Source organism: Corvus brachyrhynchos, unplaced genomic scaffold (assembly GCF_000691975.1).
Source record: "Corvus brachyrhynchos isolate BGI_N302 unplaced genomic scaffold, ASM69197v1 scaffold11, whole genome shotgun sequence".
In the NCBI taxonomy this organism is placed as follows: Eukaryota; Metazoa; Chordata; class Aves; order Passeriformes; family Corvidae; genus Corvus; species Corvus brachyrhynchos.
This window is the reverse complement of record NW_008236965.1, coordinates 4,850,158-4,866,031: the sequence shown is the minus strand read 5'-3', so window position 1 is coordinate 4,866,031 and position 15,874 is coordinate 4,850,158. Positions and strand designations below refer to the sequence as shown.

The 15,874-nt window shown below is 47.2% G+C and overlaps 1 protein-coding gene across 1 annotated transcript; it reads right to left on the bottom strand.

Annotated features, from left to right (window-relative positions):
* Nucleotides 1–364: 364 nt before the first annotated feature.
* Nucleotides 365–13,068, bottom strand: RS1 (retinoschisin 1). The gene is made up of 6 exons (XM_008629256.2): nucleotides 12,975–13,068; nucleotides 5,127–5,152; nucleotides 4,709–4,814; nucleotides 2,114–2,255; nucleotides 1,779–1,974; nucleotides 365–652 (listed from the first exon to the last, which is right to left on the bottom strand). The coding sequence occupies exons 1-6, from the start codon at nucleotides 13,024–13,026 to the stop codon at nucleotides 500–502; spliced, it is 675 nt and encodes a 224-aa protein (XP_008627478.1). The 5' UTR covers nucleotides 13,027–13,068; the 3' UTR covers nucleotides 365–499.
* Between the last annotated feature and the right edge of the window lie 2,806 nt (nucleotides 13,069–15,874).

The window sequence follows — 15,874 nt, the reverse complement described above, 5'->3', positions numbered from 1 at the left end:
TTGTACTGGGGACGGGCCAGATCTGGCTCCAGCCCCATCTCAGAGCATGAAGGTGAGATGTCTGTCCTGACACACACCTGCCCACTCAAAGAGAATCCAAGCCCTGCCTTTGGACCCCATCTCAGGGCATGAAGGTGAGATGTCTGTCCTGACACACACCTGCCCACTCAAAGAGAATCCAAGCCCTGCCTTTGGACCCCATCTGCATTTATTTCAGTGTTCACAGCACATCATGGTGATCATTTCCCCAACCTAACACCCAGGGCCAGAAGCACCACATCTCATAGGATCCAAGCCATGGCCCTGAACCTTCCTCTTCCCCAGAGTGTGTCCCACAAGCCCCCATCAGCTGTATCACCAGGCGTGGTGTGAAGGAACATTTTATTCAGGACAGCCCCTCCCTTTGCAGGCTGGGCGTTTACACCGCAGGAGTGGCAGCAGAGCGAGGCAGGGCGGCTGCACCGGCAGACACCCACAGAGCCTCCCCCGGACACAGCGCTCAGCCGCACTTGCCCAGGCACTCGAGGAGCTCCATGCGGATGGCGATGCGCACGTGCCAGCCCAGCGGGATCAGGCGGATGTAGCGGGCCACGATGGGCGGCCGCAGCAGGTTCTGCACCGAGGATGAGCGGTCCGAGTTGCCATAGAAAACCTGTGAAGGGAGGGGTGGGTGGCTGGTTAGGGGGCTGGAAATTCTGTCCCACGAGTTTTAGGTGCCTGTGCAGAGCAGAGGAGGAGGAGGCTCCTTCCCCTCTACCCTCTAAACAAAATACTTTTAAAAATAACCAGATGTAGACATTTTTGTCACACTGATTCAGTTTTCTAAGTAGGTCATTTTCCCCCATCGTTCCTGAACTTTTTATGGTTGGGCCAGAAAATCTTACCCCATTCTCCTCCCATTCTCTCACCTTCACCTTCCTGTAGCAAGGCACTGCTTGTTTGGAGTGAGCATGGCTGACTTTGGCTCTTTGAAGTTCATGAGCCAGGCTCCTACACATGCCAATATAGATTAAAAAATGTATTTGAGGGCCCTTTCTTCATTCCTTGGCCTGGATGTCACATCTGCTGCCATGACCTGTTTTCTTGGTAAAGTTCAGCATCTCCCTAGGGCTGCAGGAACTTCAGCAAAGCCAGCAGAACCTCCCATGCTAGGACAGTGCCATCCCCACAGATCAGCATTGAAGACACCTGGGAGGCAGCAGCTATGGCATCCCCAAGCCCAGCTGGGCTGCACAGGGATCACAGGCACCTCTAAGATCTCCCCAATGCAATTTTTTGCTTCAAATCAACCAGTAAGAAGTGCAGCGTGACAATGGTTTGGTGGGTTGTGACTTAACTAGTTGCAGATTTTGTCTGAGGGGTCTTTCTGCACCAGGATCATGCACTATCCCTGGACACAGCAATAAAAAGAATCCCCAGGCAGTGCCTAGGAATGGGGCTGTGTTTCCACAGCTGAGAAAGGGGTTTTATCATGGAGGTAATGCCTCCTCTGCAATGCCAGCTAATGCCTCTGAGCTTAATCTGGACTTCAGTATGATAATTAGAAAACACAAATAATGCATTTTGTCCTTCTGCGCTGGTCAGCATGACACTCACTCTCACAGGGGGAGTGGCCCCTCTCTGCGCTGCTCCCTGACGCAGGGTGAGCACTGAGACCCATCCACCCTGCTGCTCCCGCAGGATCTCCCTTTTGGGGCACCTCCCACAGAGACCTGGTGCGTTCATGTCACCAAACACGTCACCCCTCCACCAGTGGCCAAAGAGCAAAGTCCACTGACCCGGTTGTTCCCAGTCTGGTCCTTGTAGTACACCCAGTTGAGGTTTTCATCGGTGCGGTACTGTATGCTGTACTTGGTCATCCACTCGTCGGCGTCACAGCGACCTTGCGTGAGGATCCCCGAAATCACCTTCACCTCCTTCAGGTCGACCTGCAGCCACTGTGCATTGTCCTGGTACTTGGAGAGCCACGCACACCTGGGGGGACACCACCAGCCCCGCTCTGTCCTGAACAGTGCCCTCCCGGGCAGACCCTCCTGCCCCCATACTGCCAGGTTTCCCCAGTCCCCACACCCACAGCCCGTGGGGCCCCTCAGGGAGGCACTTTTGAACTCACCCAAAGCCTTGGCCGTTGAGGCGGGCCTTGTTGGCTGTCCAGGAGGAGTACCAGCCCGTGTACTGCTCAGGGTTGGAGCAGCTGATCTGGTCGGGGGTGACGGCACCAGACTCAAAGCCCAGGGGCTTATGGTAGGGACACTCTGCAGAACAAGGGAAAAAACACCTTAAGGGACAGAAATGGCTCTGTTTCCTGGGTGTGTTTGCACACGTTGTCAACTCTTCCTGGGGTTTCACTGCTCTCTCTTCTCCCTGATTAGGATGCTGGGAATGCTCTTATCCCAGACCACAACCTGCCCTGGGGCCACAGGGTCTTCATTTCTAACCTTCACTCGTGTTAATTTCTAACTCTTCTTTCTCTCTCAAACTTACTAGACTTGTTCTGCCTGCAACATTTTGGGGGAAAGGCTTTATTCAGATGTTGCAGTCTGAATCTCCTTCTTGTAAGCATGTGGAAGAAGAGCCTGACTGGATGCATCAACCTGGATCCAGCCTCCAGGCTGTCAGCTTTTGCCTGGTCCTTGAGTAATGCTGGGCACTTCTTTGCTCGCAGAGCTTTACCTCCTTCTGTTCCTCCAATCACTGTCTTGACTTATGGCTCTACTTGCATGGCAGAATTGCTGAGCCAGCTCTGGTCATCTCTCCACAAGCACCCTCAGATCTGCATTTTCTGCTATGGGGACCTTCTTTGTGTCTGGAGGTGGCCTTGCCTTGTGGAAAACTCGCAGGTGCCAGTGAGGTGTAATGTTCAGCCCTGCTGAGAGCTCAGGGATTTCCATCTCAGTTTTTGACTGCAGATCTTCAGGGTAACAATCCTGCCCCCACAGCTGTCTTCTGCAATAGCGAGAAATTCAACACGACTACCACTGGCTGCAAAACTACTGGAGAAAGAAATATTCATTCATCATTAAAACTTTCTGTGGTGGGTCACCACACAGTGCTCTGGAAGGCAAGACTTTAGTGATGCTGAGCACCTGCATGCTACCTGGACCTAGTTGCAGGGGTTTTTGTTACAATCTTTTTTTATGTGATCAGGTTATAATTGTGTATCAAGATATACAGAAAGAAGGCACTCACAAGTGTCACATGGGGATTTCCTAGGCAAACATCTGTATCATGGGCAGCTTTCTGATTTTGCAGCCTGTGGAGCCTCTGCAGTCTCCAGTTTAGCATAGGCTGTTTCATGGGTCTCAGCAATAAAGGAGCAAGCAAAGTTCTGCGCAGCTTCACTTGTGGATAAGAGGTTTCCTTGCCTTAGCCATGCCTGAACAACCACCATGGTGCTCTGTGTTAAAAACAATCAACATATGGGGAGCATCAGTGGGTGCCTAGAACCTGGCATGACTGTGGCCTCCCTAGTGCAACTCCCCAGCACTGCAGCCATGTGGTCAATGTCTCATTAGCAAGCTCTACTAGGTCAATATTGCATGCATCAATATCTCATTAACATATCTTGCTCAGTTGGAACCTCATTAATACGTTTTTCCCCATGAAAACATATAGCCACTGTCCTGCCTTCCTCCAGGCATGGAAATATCATGCTTTCCCACCACATTAAAAGCCTTGCTCTCCTTGTGCAAGAGGGTACCCCGTGTGTTTACTAGTTGTCAGGCTTATCTCAAACACCACCCAACTTTACTTTTAGCAACACTAATCTGCAGACCACACAACGGTAATGCAATTAGCAGGTCACCTTCTGGTGAGTCTGTTTGTGCCATGCATAGGGACCTGCCAAAACAGATGCCTGGTGCCTGCCCAGCTAAAGCAGCTGAGCCATTTAACACTGTTACTGCCAAGCCAGAGAAAAGTCATTCAGTGTTTGCGAGGCTGGCTGCTCCCCTTGGCCATGCTAGAGGCAGCTCTTCATGGCTGCTCTGCAAACTGTCCCCGGGTAGCAGGGAATGCCAGGCCACACCACACTGGCTGGGCTGGGCTGGGCAAGGGGAGTGCAAAGCCCCTGTCTGGGGACAGGGACAGCTGGGAGTTACAGTGGAAACGTTCCTCATTCAGGAGAACAAGGAAAATGCCTTCATTACTCAGCTACATAATGCTAATGTGAGAGACACCCCCTCACGCCTGGCCAGGATATCCAGCATGACTCCTCATTCACATGTCCCTTGGCTATGGACAGATCAACCAAACCTACCACCTTCCCTTCCCTTCCCTTCCCTTCCAAAAATATGCTGCAAAGAGGGAATAAATTGTTTTTCTTGATCCCTGCAGAGTCTAGGAGATGTCACAGGCTAAACTGCAGCAAGGGAGGATGAGCCTAGGTGGTACAAAAGGTTTCCTACAGCAAATCCTACACATGGCAGTAGCTGCCCCAGGCAGTTTCTGGAAGCACCAGCACCGAGATCTCCAGGGAGAGAAAGGCAAATGTCCACTGTTACTGGCCAGCAAGGACCACCCTGGGTGACCTCCCTAAGTCCAGGCATGGGGGCTGCCTCTGCCTGATGGCGCAGGGTCACCCCCTCACCTCACAGTGGTTCAGCTCCACCAGCCCGGATTTGGAACGTGCCAGCTCTGCCAAGCCGGGTGCAGAGGGGAAGCTGCTGAAGGGCACCAGACAAACATGGCTAAAGGCTCCCTCCGTTACCTGGCATGCACTCCAAGCCGTTAGACCCGCTGGACCACACCGAGTTAGGGCCTCCTTGGCAATCGCATTTGCAAGCCTTGCTGTGCCACAGCTCCAGTCTCTCATCCTAAAGGAAAGGTAAAAAATGAGTAATAAATCAATGTAGTCATCAAGAGTAGTGTCACGAGGCCAAATGTGAATTCTGAACCTTAGACAAATGCTTGTGCCTGTCTGGACTGCTGCACCTTGTCTGAGACCCTTTCCTGTTGCCAGTCACGCAGGAAGCACAGAATGACCTGGATCCCTTGGATTCAAAGGTCAGAGCATGTGCCTGAGCTTGAAGGCCCAGGTGCCATCCTTCCCACCCCAAGGCACCAGGGCTGGGCAGTGTCAGACCCCCAGCATTTACCTGGCAGCCAAACTATCCAGAGAGACTTACCTCTCCCGGGGAAAGGGCCATCACAACTGGGCAGTGAGCATGGAGGGAAGAAGAGAGAGGGAGAGAAAGATCAGAAACAAAGATGCTGTAAGCAAACATCAGGAAATACAATCAACATTTACTCCTGAGGTAGGGACAAATAAATAGCAGAAGGACTGAAGAATCTACCATATTTCCCCAAGCTGATTGCCAGGAGAAGGCAAGAGAACATGGGCAGGAGCAGGGGACTGCATGTGCCCATGTTTGTGCTACTCCTCCACTGGGTTTTCCTTCAGATGCTTGTGGCATCTCCTCTTCCCAATCAGATACACCTGAATCACCCTGAGGAGAAACACATGTTGGACCTCTCAGTCTCTGCTTTACAGCTAATTTTGCCCATATCGATTTTTTTCTGTCTTTCTGCTCCACAGTCTCCCTGTCACATTTTCCCCTTAAAATCTGTAAGCTGATGAACTTCAAGGGTGAAATCCTAGCCTGCCACAGCAGATTGCAAGTGTCTTTGGAGGAGACAGGACACCTCACAAGGTGCTGGGCCTGAGATCACTCCCTCTGGATGTGAGGGAGAAAAAAAGAAGTGTAAATAGGTCTTCCTAATCTATCTCACAGAAAAGACTCCTTTTTTTCCTTTCTTAGGGAAAGCTAGTCATTGTGGCTATGGAGGAATAGACGCTATTTTTGCAACATCTGACCTGTTTTATCTCCTGCCTGCAATGGCTTTTTTATGAGCACTTTCCTTACTGAAAAGGCTCTTCTGGCTTCACAGTGAGGTCCAAAGCAGAGTATGTAAATAGCTTTTAGACTGGGAGAATATTTCCCAAACAGCTAGGAAAATAAATATTAAAAAAGTAATACCATGACTGCTGCTAACTCATCAAAACAAGTCAAATGTCAGACATCAGGTTTTCAAAGCCTGTAGGGCCAGAGGTTTTGTGAATACGAAAAGAGGATTTTTTCACCAATAAATTAGACTCTGAATTATTCACTGAAATCTAGTTATGATTTATTCATTCATACACTGTCACTTTGCTGAGCCTAGGAAGCTACATCTAATGCTGGGAATTTACATCTCACATTTCTATAGCAAGTTTCATCTCAAAAGACTCACAAACACAGAGCAATTATAATCAGCTGAAATATAAACTATATACAAAGTTTATTACTGAAATGCAACTGCTCCTTGGTTGTGACAATGAGTCTAAATGTATCAAGAGTCTAAAAGAAAGGCCCCCAAAAACAAAATGATAAAGACATTTTTAAAAATTCCTTTCTCTAACACAGGGATAGTCTCCTGTGCTTCAGAATCCCAGAGCAGCATTTCTGCCATCAGGAACTTACCACATTAACCCAAGGCATTGGCCCTGGAAGAAGAAGTAAACGTCAGTCTACAATAAAAAGATGTGGCTTCTAGTCATGCCCAAGAGGGAAGCAGGGGGCACCCAGAGCCCAATATGTTCAGGAGGAAAACATGCTTGCACATCTCCAGACATCTTGGAAAGCATAGTCTGGGGATCCCACACAACACTGCACTACACCTTTCCCAGCACAAATGTTACCAAGCCAAGCCCTGGGACTCCATTGTGCAATGAGAAAATCAAGGCAGAGGGGCAAACCCAAGGACACCCCTGTGCTGTGCCACATGGGGCAAAGAGGTTTGACTTAAATGAGTGTGAAAGTGGTTTAAGTTAATGCTGTCTGTCAATACAATAGAAATCAGGATTTTATCACTTAAGAAAACTGTGCCAATAAAAGCAATGCAGTGCCTGCCTCTCCTGCCTGCCCTGTTCTCTGTTTGATGCCAGTGCTGGAGGGGCATTGGCACCTGGGGCATGAGATCCAGGCTGGCAGGTGTCTCTCCTGCCCCTCTGACCCATAGAGCGGTGTCCTTTCCCAGCAGGACAGGTGCCCTGCTCCAGGAGCACCAGCTGCAAGGGCTTCCTTACCCTGACATCTGGGATCCCAGCTCCCCAGCCAGCACAGCCTGCTGTGTTCCCATTGCCCAGCAATCCCTGGCTCACGGGGCTGCAGGCTCGGTTCCTTCCATCTGTTTAACCACTTTATTTTCATCTTTAGGAGACTGATTTTGTGGAGAAAAGTTTTTTGTGTTGTTTTGGGTTTTTCTTTTGGTGGTATAATACACTTTGGCCTGGAACAGGGGCTGGAAAAGGCCACTATGATCATCAAGTCCATCCATTAACCTGAGGAAGTTAAGTAAGTAGTGTGGTGAGGCCTATTCTTGAGCACCGCATGCCTGGGGTGAGGAAAGGGGATGTGAGTTACCAGGATGATATAGAGTACTGCTCTGTGGCCATGCTGAGCCCTTCAGTAGGCCACCCCTTTGAGAGCCAAGATCAAAATTTAATATGCCATTGACACATGCAGCTGGAAACTCAACAGCTGTGAGTGAAACAACAGGAAAAAATGAACAGATTTCAGGTGGGTAGATGTGTGGTAGCATCCATTCAACCACCAGGAATAAATTGACCTCCCCAGGTCACCCAGCGTTGCGTGGGTGGCTGCACTTGGCCAGTGGTGCCTGCTCCTGAGCTATGAGAGTGGCTTCAAGGGCTTTTAGCCTCATCTCCCAGGGGACACAACTGCAAATTAAGCAAGGGAGGGAATTTCAAGCACAAAAGCCCTTTTGTCAATGCAATGTTTCATTGGGTCAGCCCCACAACACACAGTGGTGCAAAGGCAGCGCCAGGGCACAGGTGCTGGCGTGCTGCCCCTCTGGCTGTCCCAGCTGGGCTGGGCACCTGCACCCCTCACAGCAAAACTTGCTGATTAAAACACCTCAAACAGGAGCTCAGCTTCGCCTTTTTCAGCTCGGACAGGTGAACTGCTAAGGGCTCACTCCCGCAGGGGGCTCAGCCATCCAACCATGGCACAGGGGAGCAGCAGGCTTGGCTTGGGGTAAGCACAGCAGTGGATGGTCAAATGCCCTGCCTGGGCAGTGCAGCCTGATAACCCCTGGCCTTGTGAGAGGAAAGCAAACAAAAGATGCCCTTGCCTGCAGTTGGCCACAAAACATAGTAATTGATATATTGGTGTGTTTACAGCTGTAGGCCCTGTCCTACAAAGGAAATGAAGAGGAAAGCTGGCTGCCAATAGTCCAAAAATGTGATGGGCAGCATGCTTTTATAGCGAGCATGTTTGCCTTCAAGGAAGGTTACAAAGATAATTGGTAATTGTAGGTCAGACAGAACGAATTGCTGCAATTCAAGGGAGAGTCGTAAGTCCTGCACGGCCGCCAGGGGCTGTTGTTTTAAAAGCACAGGACTGAAAAAACCCCCAAAACACTAAAAAGGAAAGAGCTCTATTTACAGCCCCCCAGGACATTTGACAAACCATCAGTTCAGTGAAATAAATTATTATCTGTGTTTGTGGGAGGCAGGGTAATAAGGAATGCGCCTTTCCTGTCCCTTCGTCCCACCCTGCAGTGTGCTGTGTCCAGAGCACTGCCATGCACAAATGCTATCCCATAGCACAGGACTTAGGAACCAGGGCTTGGAACAAGATCCAGGGGATGATTTTGTGCCAGGGAACCTGTCCTGGTGAGGCTGGGCTGGAGCCCAGGTCCTGGGATGTCTCCACTTGGCACCTCCTGCTGAGCAGGATGGAGGGGAGCGGTACACCAGGAACTGGTCCAGGTTTGGGGCAGAAAGAAAAGAGCTGGCAGAGGTAGCCCTGGAGTGCCAAGGTGAGGTGGAAGTTGGATAAAGCAGCAGCCACAGCTTAGGGCTACTTTGGAAAAGGGGCGATCAATAGCAAGAAAACTTACTGCTGGCATTTTAATGACAGGAACAGGTAATTGTGTGTCTCAGAAAAATTGTAATCATTAGGAATGTGATTAAACAAGAGAAAGAAAGGAGGAAGATAAGTGTGGGCAGAAGTAACACTGCCAAAGGCTGAGCACATTTCAATACAGTAACTCTGAGAAATCATATTCACTATCCTGACCATAAAGTCACAGCAGCAAGTCATCTTTTAGTGTAGGAATTAATGACAGATATACAAGCATGAGAAAGCACATTATAAATATGAAAAGAGAGAAATAAAATAGAACACAGAATAAATGTCAGTCACTCGATTTACTGGAATAAGTTCACATAAACCTGATCATTGCAGGAAAAGTATGGGGAAATTTCTGATGACTTTATTATATAGATGTTCTAGAAGCTTCAGCTGGAAAATAGTTAACTTTTTCTCTCATCTCTGTAAGCAACATCTCAGTTTAACAGCACTCAGACAGTAAAATTATTTTCTCTCCTCCCAGTGGAGAGCAATCCCCCCATGGTGCAGCCGTGCTTTCTGGGCACAATGACTCCTTTTGCATAGATAGGCACCTGCTTCCCTTCAGCACCTGAGGGTTATGGGGTAGGGGAAAGGAAAACAGCTTGAACCCCAGGAAAATAAGACTGGAGCCCCAGAAAAGCTCCAGAAAGTCACAAAAATGAAAGGCATGGCTGGAATGAGTGGCAGTGGTTTTATCATGCTTTCTGAAAGGCCCTCTTTAACCTGAGCACCACATTAGACAGCAGAGTTAGGAAGCAGAGTTAGGTAACAGCCTGTACGCAATACAGAGGGTTGAGACACTGAAAAAAGCATTGCAGCGCCTCTGTGCCCATTGGGTGCTAGTTTGTGTCTTGCTATATTATTAACTGAGGCTATTTTTACATCCCAGCCCTGAAAATCGTGCCAGGCGAGTGAGGTGACTCACATCAGGTGGCACCAGCCTCTGTAAGAAGGTGCATTTCGGGAAGCTGCCACATTCGTGGCGTTCTCCCCATCTCTCCCTGCCCCTGTGCCAGAGGCAATGGCCCCTGGGGCCCCTGCTGCAGCTGTGGCCAGTCTCCAGGTACCCTTGGCAAGCACAGCTCCCCTGCCCACACACTTCGTGATTGCTTTTGTTGATTTTCCCCCGGGGCTTTTTCCATGGCCACACTAGGCAGGCTCCATGGGACCGTGTGTTGTGCAAGCAGTGCTTTTATCTCTAAAAAGCGTGGGCTTTAAATGGTCCTTGGGAGCTGTGCCGGCAGGCAGGGACCCCCAGGACACGTGCAGATCTGTGTCCACCCAAAGACATCGGAAGCCAGGCTGGCCTGGTGAAAGCAGGGTGCCCATCCAGGGACTCCAACACCTAAAGCTGGGCTAAAAGCTCAGCCCGAATCTCCTGTAGATGATACTGTGGCCCCAGCAGCACACCAACACCCCGGCACACACCAGCCTGCGAGCACTGATCTCTGCTAATCACCAGCAGGCTCGGTCAGAGCCAGAAACTGAGGGCAAGAGAACCAGCACCAGCATCAGCTTGCGCAGGGGAGGTCTCATACTTTGTCTTAACCTTCTGTCTCAAGCTTTAAATCAGCTGTTCTTTTCCTCCTTCGTTTTATGGGGAATTTTCACAGTTGTATTATTTTAATTTCCATTTAATTTTCCTTATTCGAATGATTTTCATTAGGTTTTGATTTTCATTCATTTGTATTGTGGTTCATTTAATATTTACTGGTATTTATTTGAAGGCAATAAAAACACATTTAAGTAATCACAATTGCACCTATTTAATTCATATTAATTTCTCTTTTTCCATAATGTTTCCACTAATTTTTTTACGTTGTGACAATATTTGAAAAAAGCTTAAATAATTTGGAAAAAAAAAAATCAACCTTTTCCCCTTTTTTCCTTAAGAGATATATAATTAATTATCTTTTTTCCCCAAGTGTTCCTTAGAAAACTTTCAGCATTTTCTGATCTTATTGACGTTTGTTCCTTCTTGCTTGGAACTACGCAGAACATTGCCTGCATAGTAATTTCATTAGATGCATTGATTATACTAAAGGGCAGCACTACTAAAGATACTATTTACTGTGATCCAAAGGCATGTTTGAGACTTTAATTTTTTTTTTTTTTTTTTTTTTTTTGGGGGGGGGGGGGTGTTCTTGTTGTTTTTCAAAGCTACAAAAACAGAGGTGAAAAAAGAGAAATCCCGTCTCCCGAACGGCTGAGATGCGCTTGTTCCTCGAGGTGCAGCAGCGAGCACGGGCGGAGTCTGGCGGTGCGGGCGCGTCACTTTCAGCGCGCTAAAAGCGCGTTCGTGTCAGCCCGGGGCTCGGGGCGCTCCCCCTCGCCATATGGAGGGGCCCCGCAGCTGCTGCGCTCTCGTCGCAGGAGCCTTCCTGCTGCACCATATGCTGCTGCTGCTGCTCTGGTGTGCCCCCAGCAAACACAAGCCCAGCCAAGGCGCGGGGGCTGCGGGTGCTCCTCTAAGCCACTTGCTCTGCCAGGGAAAATAAGCTAAGCGGCTTATCCTGGCATCAGTGCACGTAGCTCCGAGTGCTGACCTAGCGGCACCTTCGTGCTGGGAGAGGCAGGAGTGTGAGGGGCACCTGGGCTGCTCTCGTTTTATCCGCAGGAGGACACCACGAAGCAGAAAAAACGAGTAAATTAAGAAATACAATAAATTAAGAAAATAAATTAAATACCAAAGGAGTGATGCCTGGAAAGTGATCTTGCAACTTATTTTTCACTGCAGGCTCTCCAAAAATATCCTGATGTGTGGGTGTCTATTAAAAGCAAGCTGTGTCTGGGATTCAGAGCAAGGTACATGAACTTATTCCAAGGACTAATTGCAGTTATGCCACCCATAGGGGAAAAAATGATGGAGCATTTTTTTTTGCTCTTCCTAGAAGCTCAGGCACCAGTAATCTTCACAAGTGAAACAAAGGAGAGTGAAGAGATAAGGTACAAGGAGAGTGTACAAATATTTGCAGGGAGATGAACAGAAAGACCTAATAATTAGACAGAGCTGTGTACAGCCAAACATAACAAGATGAAATGAAGGCATGGCTAGTGGAGGAGCACTTATGTTACTACCATGAAGTTTGATAGAGCAAAATATTCAATGGAAACAGACAAAGATAGAAAAAACCAGACATACCAAAACACTCGGAATTCAACACCCACAGGAGACAAGTTGGACTGTCTGATTAATCTGTTCTTCACCCTGACAGATCATACTTGATTCACACATTCGTGTCGGTAGACACTGCCCAGCATTTACCAAGAGCAACCCGCAGCCTGATTTAAGAAGAAAGCAGCTTTGCCATTGGCTTCGATGAAGCGAGAAATTTAAATATGAACCAGGAAATTATCTCCTTGTTCTCCACAGCTGGGTGAATTAAAATGGAAGGAGATTGTGACCCTAAATTTTCCGGCTCCTTCTAGCTCCCACTTACCTACTTATGTTGCTACTTTTCTGAAAAATGAGTATGAGAAAGCCTCAAAACTGATGAATACCTTCCCCATTTTCTAGACTTAAGGATTGCTTTTTTGTTCTAAAAGTGTCTTTGGAAGCCTTTCCCGGGCCAAAATACCTGGAAAGGCCTTAAGAAAAAAGGCAGTCTTCATCAGCAATGTCTGCTGCTAGAGAAAATCATCAGTTTTTGATTAATCAAGAGTTTTGATTAATGAAGGGCCAGTCTTTCATGTTATACTGTACCTCATTTTTCAAATCAGCATTATTATTTACACACTGGCTCAGCTGCACTACAATTTTCTTTGCAAATTCATATTTTGACAAATTATATGGCAATTTTTTTACACTGCAATTATTTTTTTGAAACAGAGTTTTACTACTGAATATTCATAGATCTGTAAGAATGCTGCTCACTCATGTGCATAAATTACACATCTCCTCCACATTTTGCCTTTCCCTGAATTATTATGTTTCCATGAGAATGTAGAGAAGAGCTTGCTCTGTACCCCACAGCCCCTGGCAGAAGAAAGAGTGGCTGAAACAGGAAACACAAAGAGGGATATCTGAAAGCGCCTCTCAGGAGGCAAAGTGCATACCTTTGTACCAGAAAAGAAGAGACAGCAGGACGCTTCCCATCTTGAACTGCATCTTTTCCTTCCTCTGTTGTGAATAGCTCCTTAGTGTAATGCTTGGCTTGATGGGAAGGCATGAGATTAACTTAAGCATTGCCTAAGCACCTTACTCTCCTCCGTTCTCATGATTTTATCAAGCACCATCAAGCCAACCACACAATTGTTGCTGTCAAACTCCATCCTAGAGGATGTGCCATCTGTAACAGTTTTTAAAGGCAACATGTACTGAGGTACTGACACTCTGAGTGTGAATCTGACTGTATTTGCAGACATATGTCCAAATAAACCAGGACATACCTACATACAAACCACATACACACCCTACAGAAATGCAGATGCCTAATGCTTATAAAAGATGGGTAGTATATATTGTCTATTGTATATAGCATGTGTTCATTATCTTCCATCCCAATTATTTACCTCTACACTATCCATGCCTTTCCTAACAATAGCTGTGTGTAGAAATCTGTCCTGGCCTTACTGCTCTTCCAGTCACCTAATTGCACAGGGCTGAAAACTGCAATTAGTAGATCAAACAAAAATAGTGTTTCTCAGTTGTTTACTTGCTAGGCTGCAAAAATCTCAAACCAAAAATGCAAACCTCTCTTTGCTAACAATTCTACCTAGAGTATCCTCTCAACCAGCCTACATCAAAGATTTGATTTTGGAATGACTGATTCAAGATAAAAAGAGACTGCTAGTGATTCCAGTGGATCTTGCACCTGTTCCTCCAATCTCTGTTGATTATTTGCAATTAGCAATGAATTTTTAATGGACACTTTTGAAAGCAATTGCTTCAGAAGCAGCTTGCTTCGTTTCAAGAGATCTCAGATTATATGCACTGGGAATAGATTAAAGCACTGCTTAGATCACTAGCTGCTGTTGAGCTAAGATAGTTGTGCCTCTACTCTTCTGGTCTATATTCATTCAAAAATGCTGTGCAAACAAGGATGCTAGCTTTTCAAAAACAGTCCCCTGGGCAGCATTCATCTCACTTGCTGTAGGATACCCACAAATTTGGAATGCCCTGTAAATGTGTTGCCAGGTACAGCATCTCACCGCAGTCGCACCTCCAGCGTCAACACATGCCAGACTCACCAGGGTACGTGACATGGATGGGAGGAGTCTCCCACCAAGGGGGCTCACTGCTTTGCTCAGCCTCAAGGTGTTAAACCTCCTCAATCCAACACTTTTCCCACTTTACCCCACCTATATGGAGAGGAGGGTTGTCACAGGCATGGCCTTTCTGCTTCATGGACCTGAGCCAGCTCACCCCAAACCCTGGGGGAGAATCAATGCATGGCAGGGCAAGCACACAGGGCAGCACATCCCAGGTACCAGGAGGTGCAGGGGGCAGGGGGCTGCTCCTGATTTTTTGCCAGAGGCCTTATGCTCATATGCTGTTCCCATCTCAGGGCAGTGAGACCCACCAGAAGGTCCAGCCAGGAATTAAAGAAATATGAGATTCATTGAGGGTACCAGGGCAGGCTCTGGGCATCTGTTGCAGTGCAGCATCTCACTTCAGACTCTAAGTATATTCCTTATATTGTTCAGTGTAAAATGGGCTGCGATGGAAACAGAGATTTCCAGAGCTGCTGAAGACACTCAGATTCCCTCTTTGCATTGATGAGCAGTTGGTATTTAAATCTCGTGGGTTTGAAAATACCAGCTTAAAAATCCCTAAATACCTTCATCCACATATCTCTTGGAAAACCAGACCTGAGCTTCAGCCTCTCACCTTATGGTCTCATAAGGACAGGTCACAGTGAAGGAAAGCTACTCACACAGAGAGAAATCACCTACCATGTTTTAAAGAAAAATAAAGCCAAATTCTCTCCCATCACCACATGCATTTTTAAATCAGCTTGGTTTATGGTCAACCTCACCCTTCAAATACGTTTTGATTTTGTGTAAGAAAAGCACAGTAGCTCAGGGAATGTGTTCAGAAATAGCACAGCTCTTATCAAAGAACATTTCGTCCAAAGGGATACTCTTAAGACTGGTGGCTGCCCAGTTATAAAACTCCCTCCACACAAAAGAAAGGGAAGCCTTTGTTTAAAAAAGTGTCTATAGCATTAAGAAAACCAAACTGTTTTACATGAAGATTAGAAGAGCATTAGAATTAAAGTCTCTATATAAATAGTATGCAGTTCAGATAGTCTGTGTCTAATGGTGTTGATAGTCCCTCATTTTAATAACTGTAAACAGCAAAACCATGCTGCCAGTGCAGACAGCATTGCTCAATGAATCATGTAGTTAATTCTTAGCAAGCATTGAAATATTTTCAGGTACAGAAGGCAGAAAAAATTTAATGGTCAGTACATAACATAGCACCAGAAATGGCTACATTTACCCTGAATAAAAAAGAAAAATAAAATTTTAAAAAGGATAAAGATTAGTCTGGCACTGATTACAGAACAGAACTGAGACTAGTACAAATGGCCCAGATTAAGACAGTTTGGTAACATTCCCACAGCGATGCAAAATAGGAACTGCCTGGGCAGGTTCACTCTTCTGTCTATACATCTTTTCCAGCTGTAGCTCACGTCCCATTAGCCCTAAGACATTTTGTTATGTTTTCATAGCCCTCAGAAATCTTGATGTGTTTCATTCTGCCAGATTGTGGAAAAAAAGCCAGAGATCACCCCGTACCATGGAGATGCTTTTAGTCTGACTGGCAGCATGTGTGTGAGGCCTCGGAGGGGAAGCGGGAGGCAAAAGTACTCGTGTGTGAGAGAGAAGTGCAACTCCACATAGCAGTGTCATGTTTCTCCCCAAGTTGGAGTGCCAGACGGCTCAATCAGAGCAGCACACACAGATCCATGCGCCTGGAAGAGGAACACAAACAATGAGCAGTGTCTCAG

What these genes read in the sequence shown, in the direction of transcription:
- RS1 (XM_008629256.2), bottom strand. Translation starts at nt 13,026, where the DNA reads ATGCAGTTCAAGATGGGAAGCGTCCTGCTGTCTCTTCTTTTCTGGTAC. An exon ending in TCTTCTTTTCTGGTACAAAG is followed by an intron (nt 5,153 to 12,974) that starts GTATGCACTTTG and finishes CTCACTGCCCAG; the next exon opens with TTGTGATGGCCCTTTCCCCG. An exon ending in CGGCTTGGAGTGCATGCCAG is followed by an intron (nt 2,256 to 4,708) that starts GTAACGGAGGGA and finishes CTTGTTCTGCAG; the next exon opens with AGTGTCCCTACCATAAGCCC.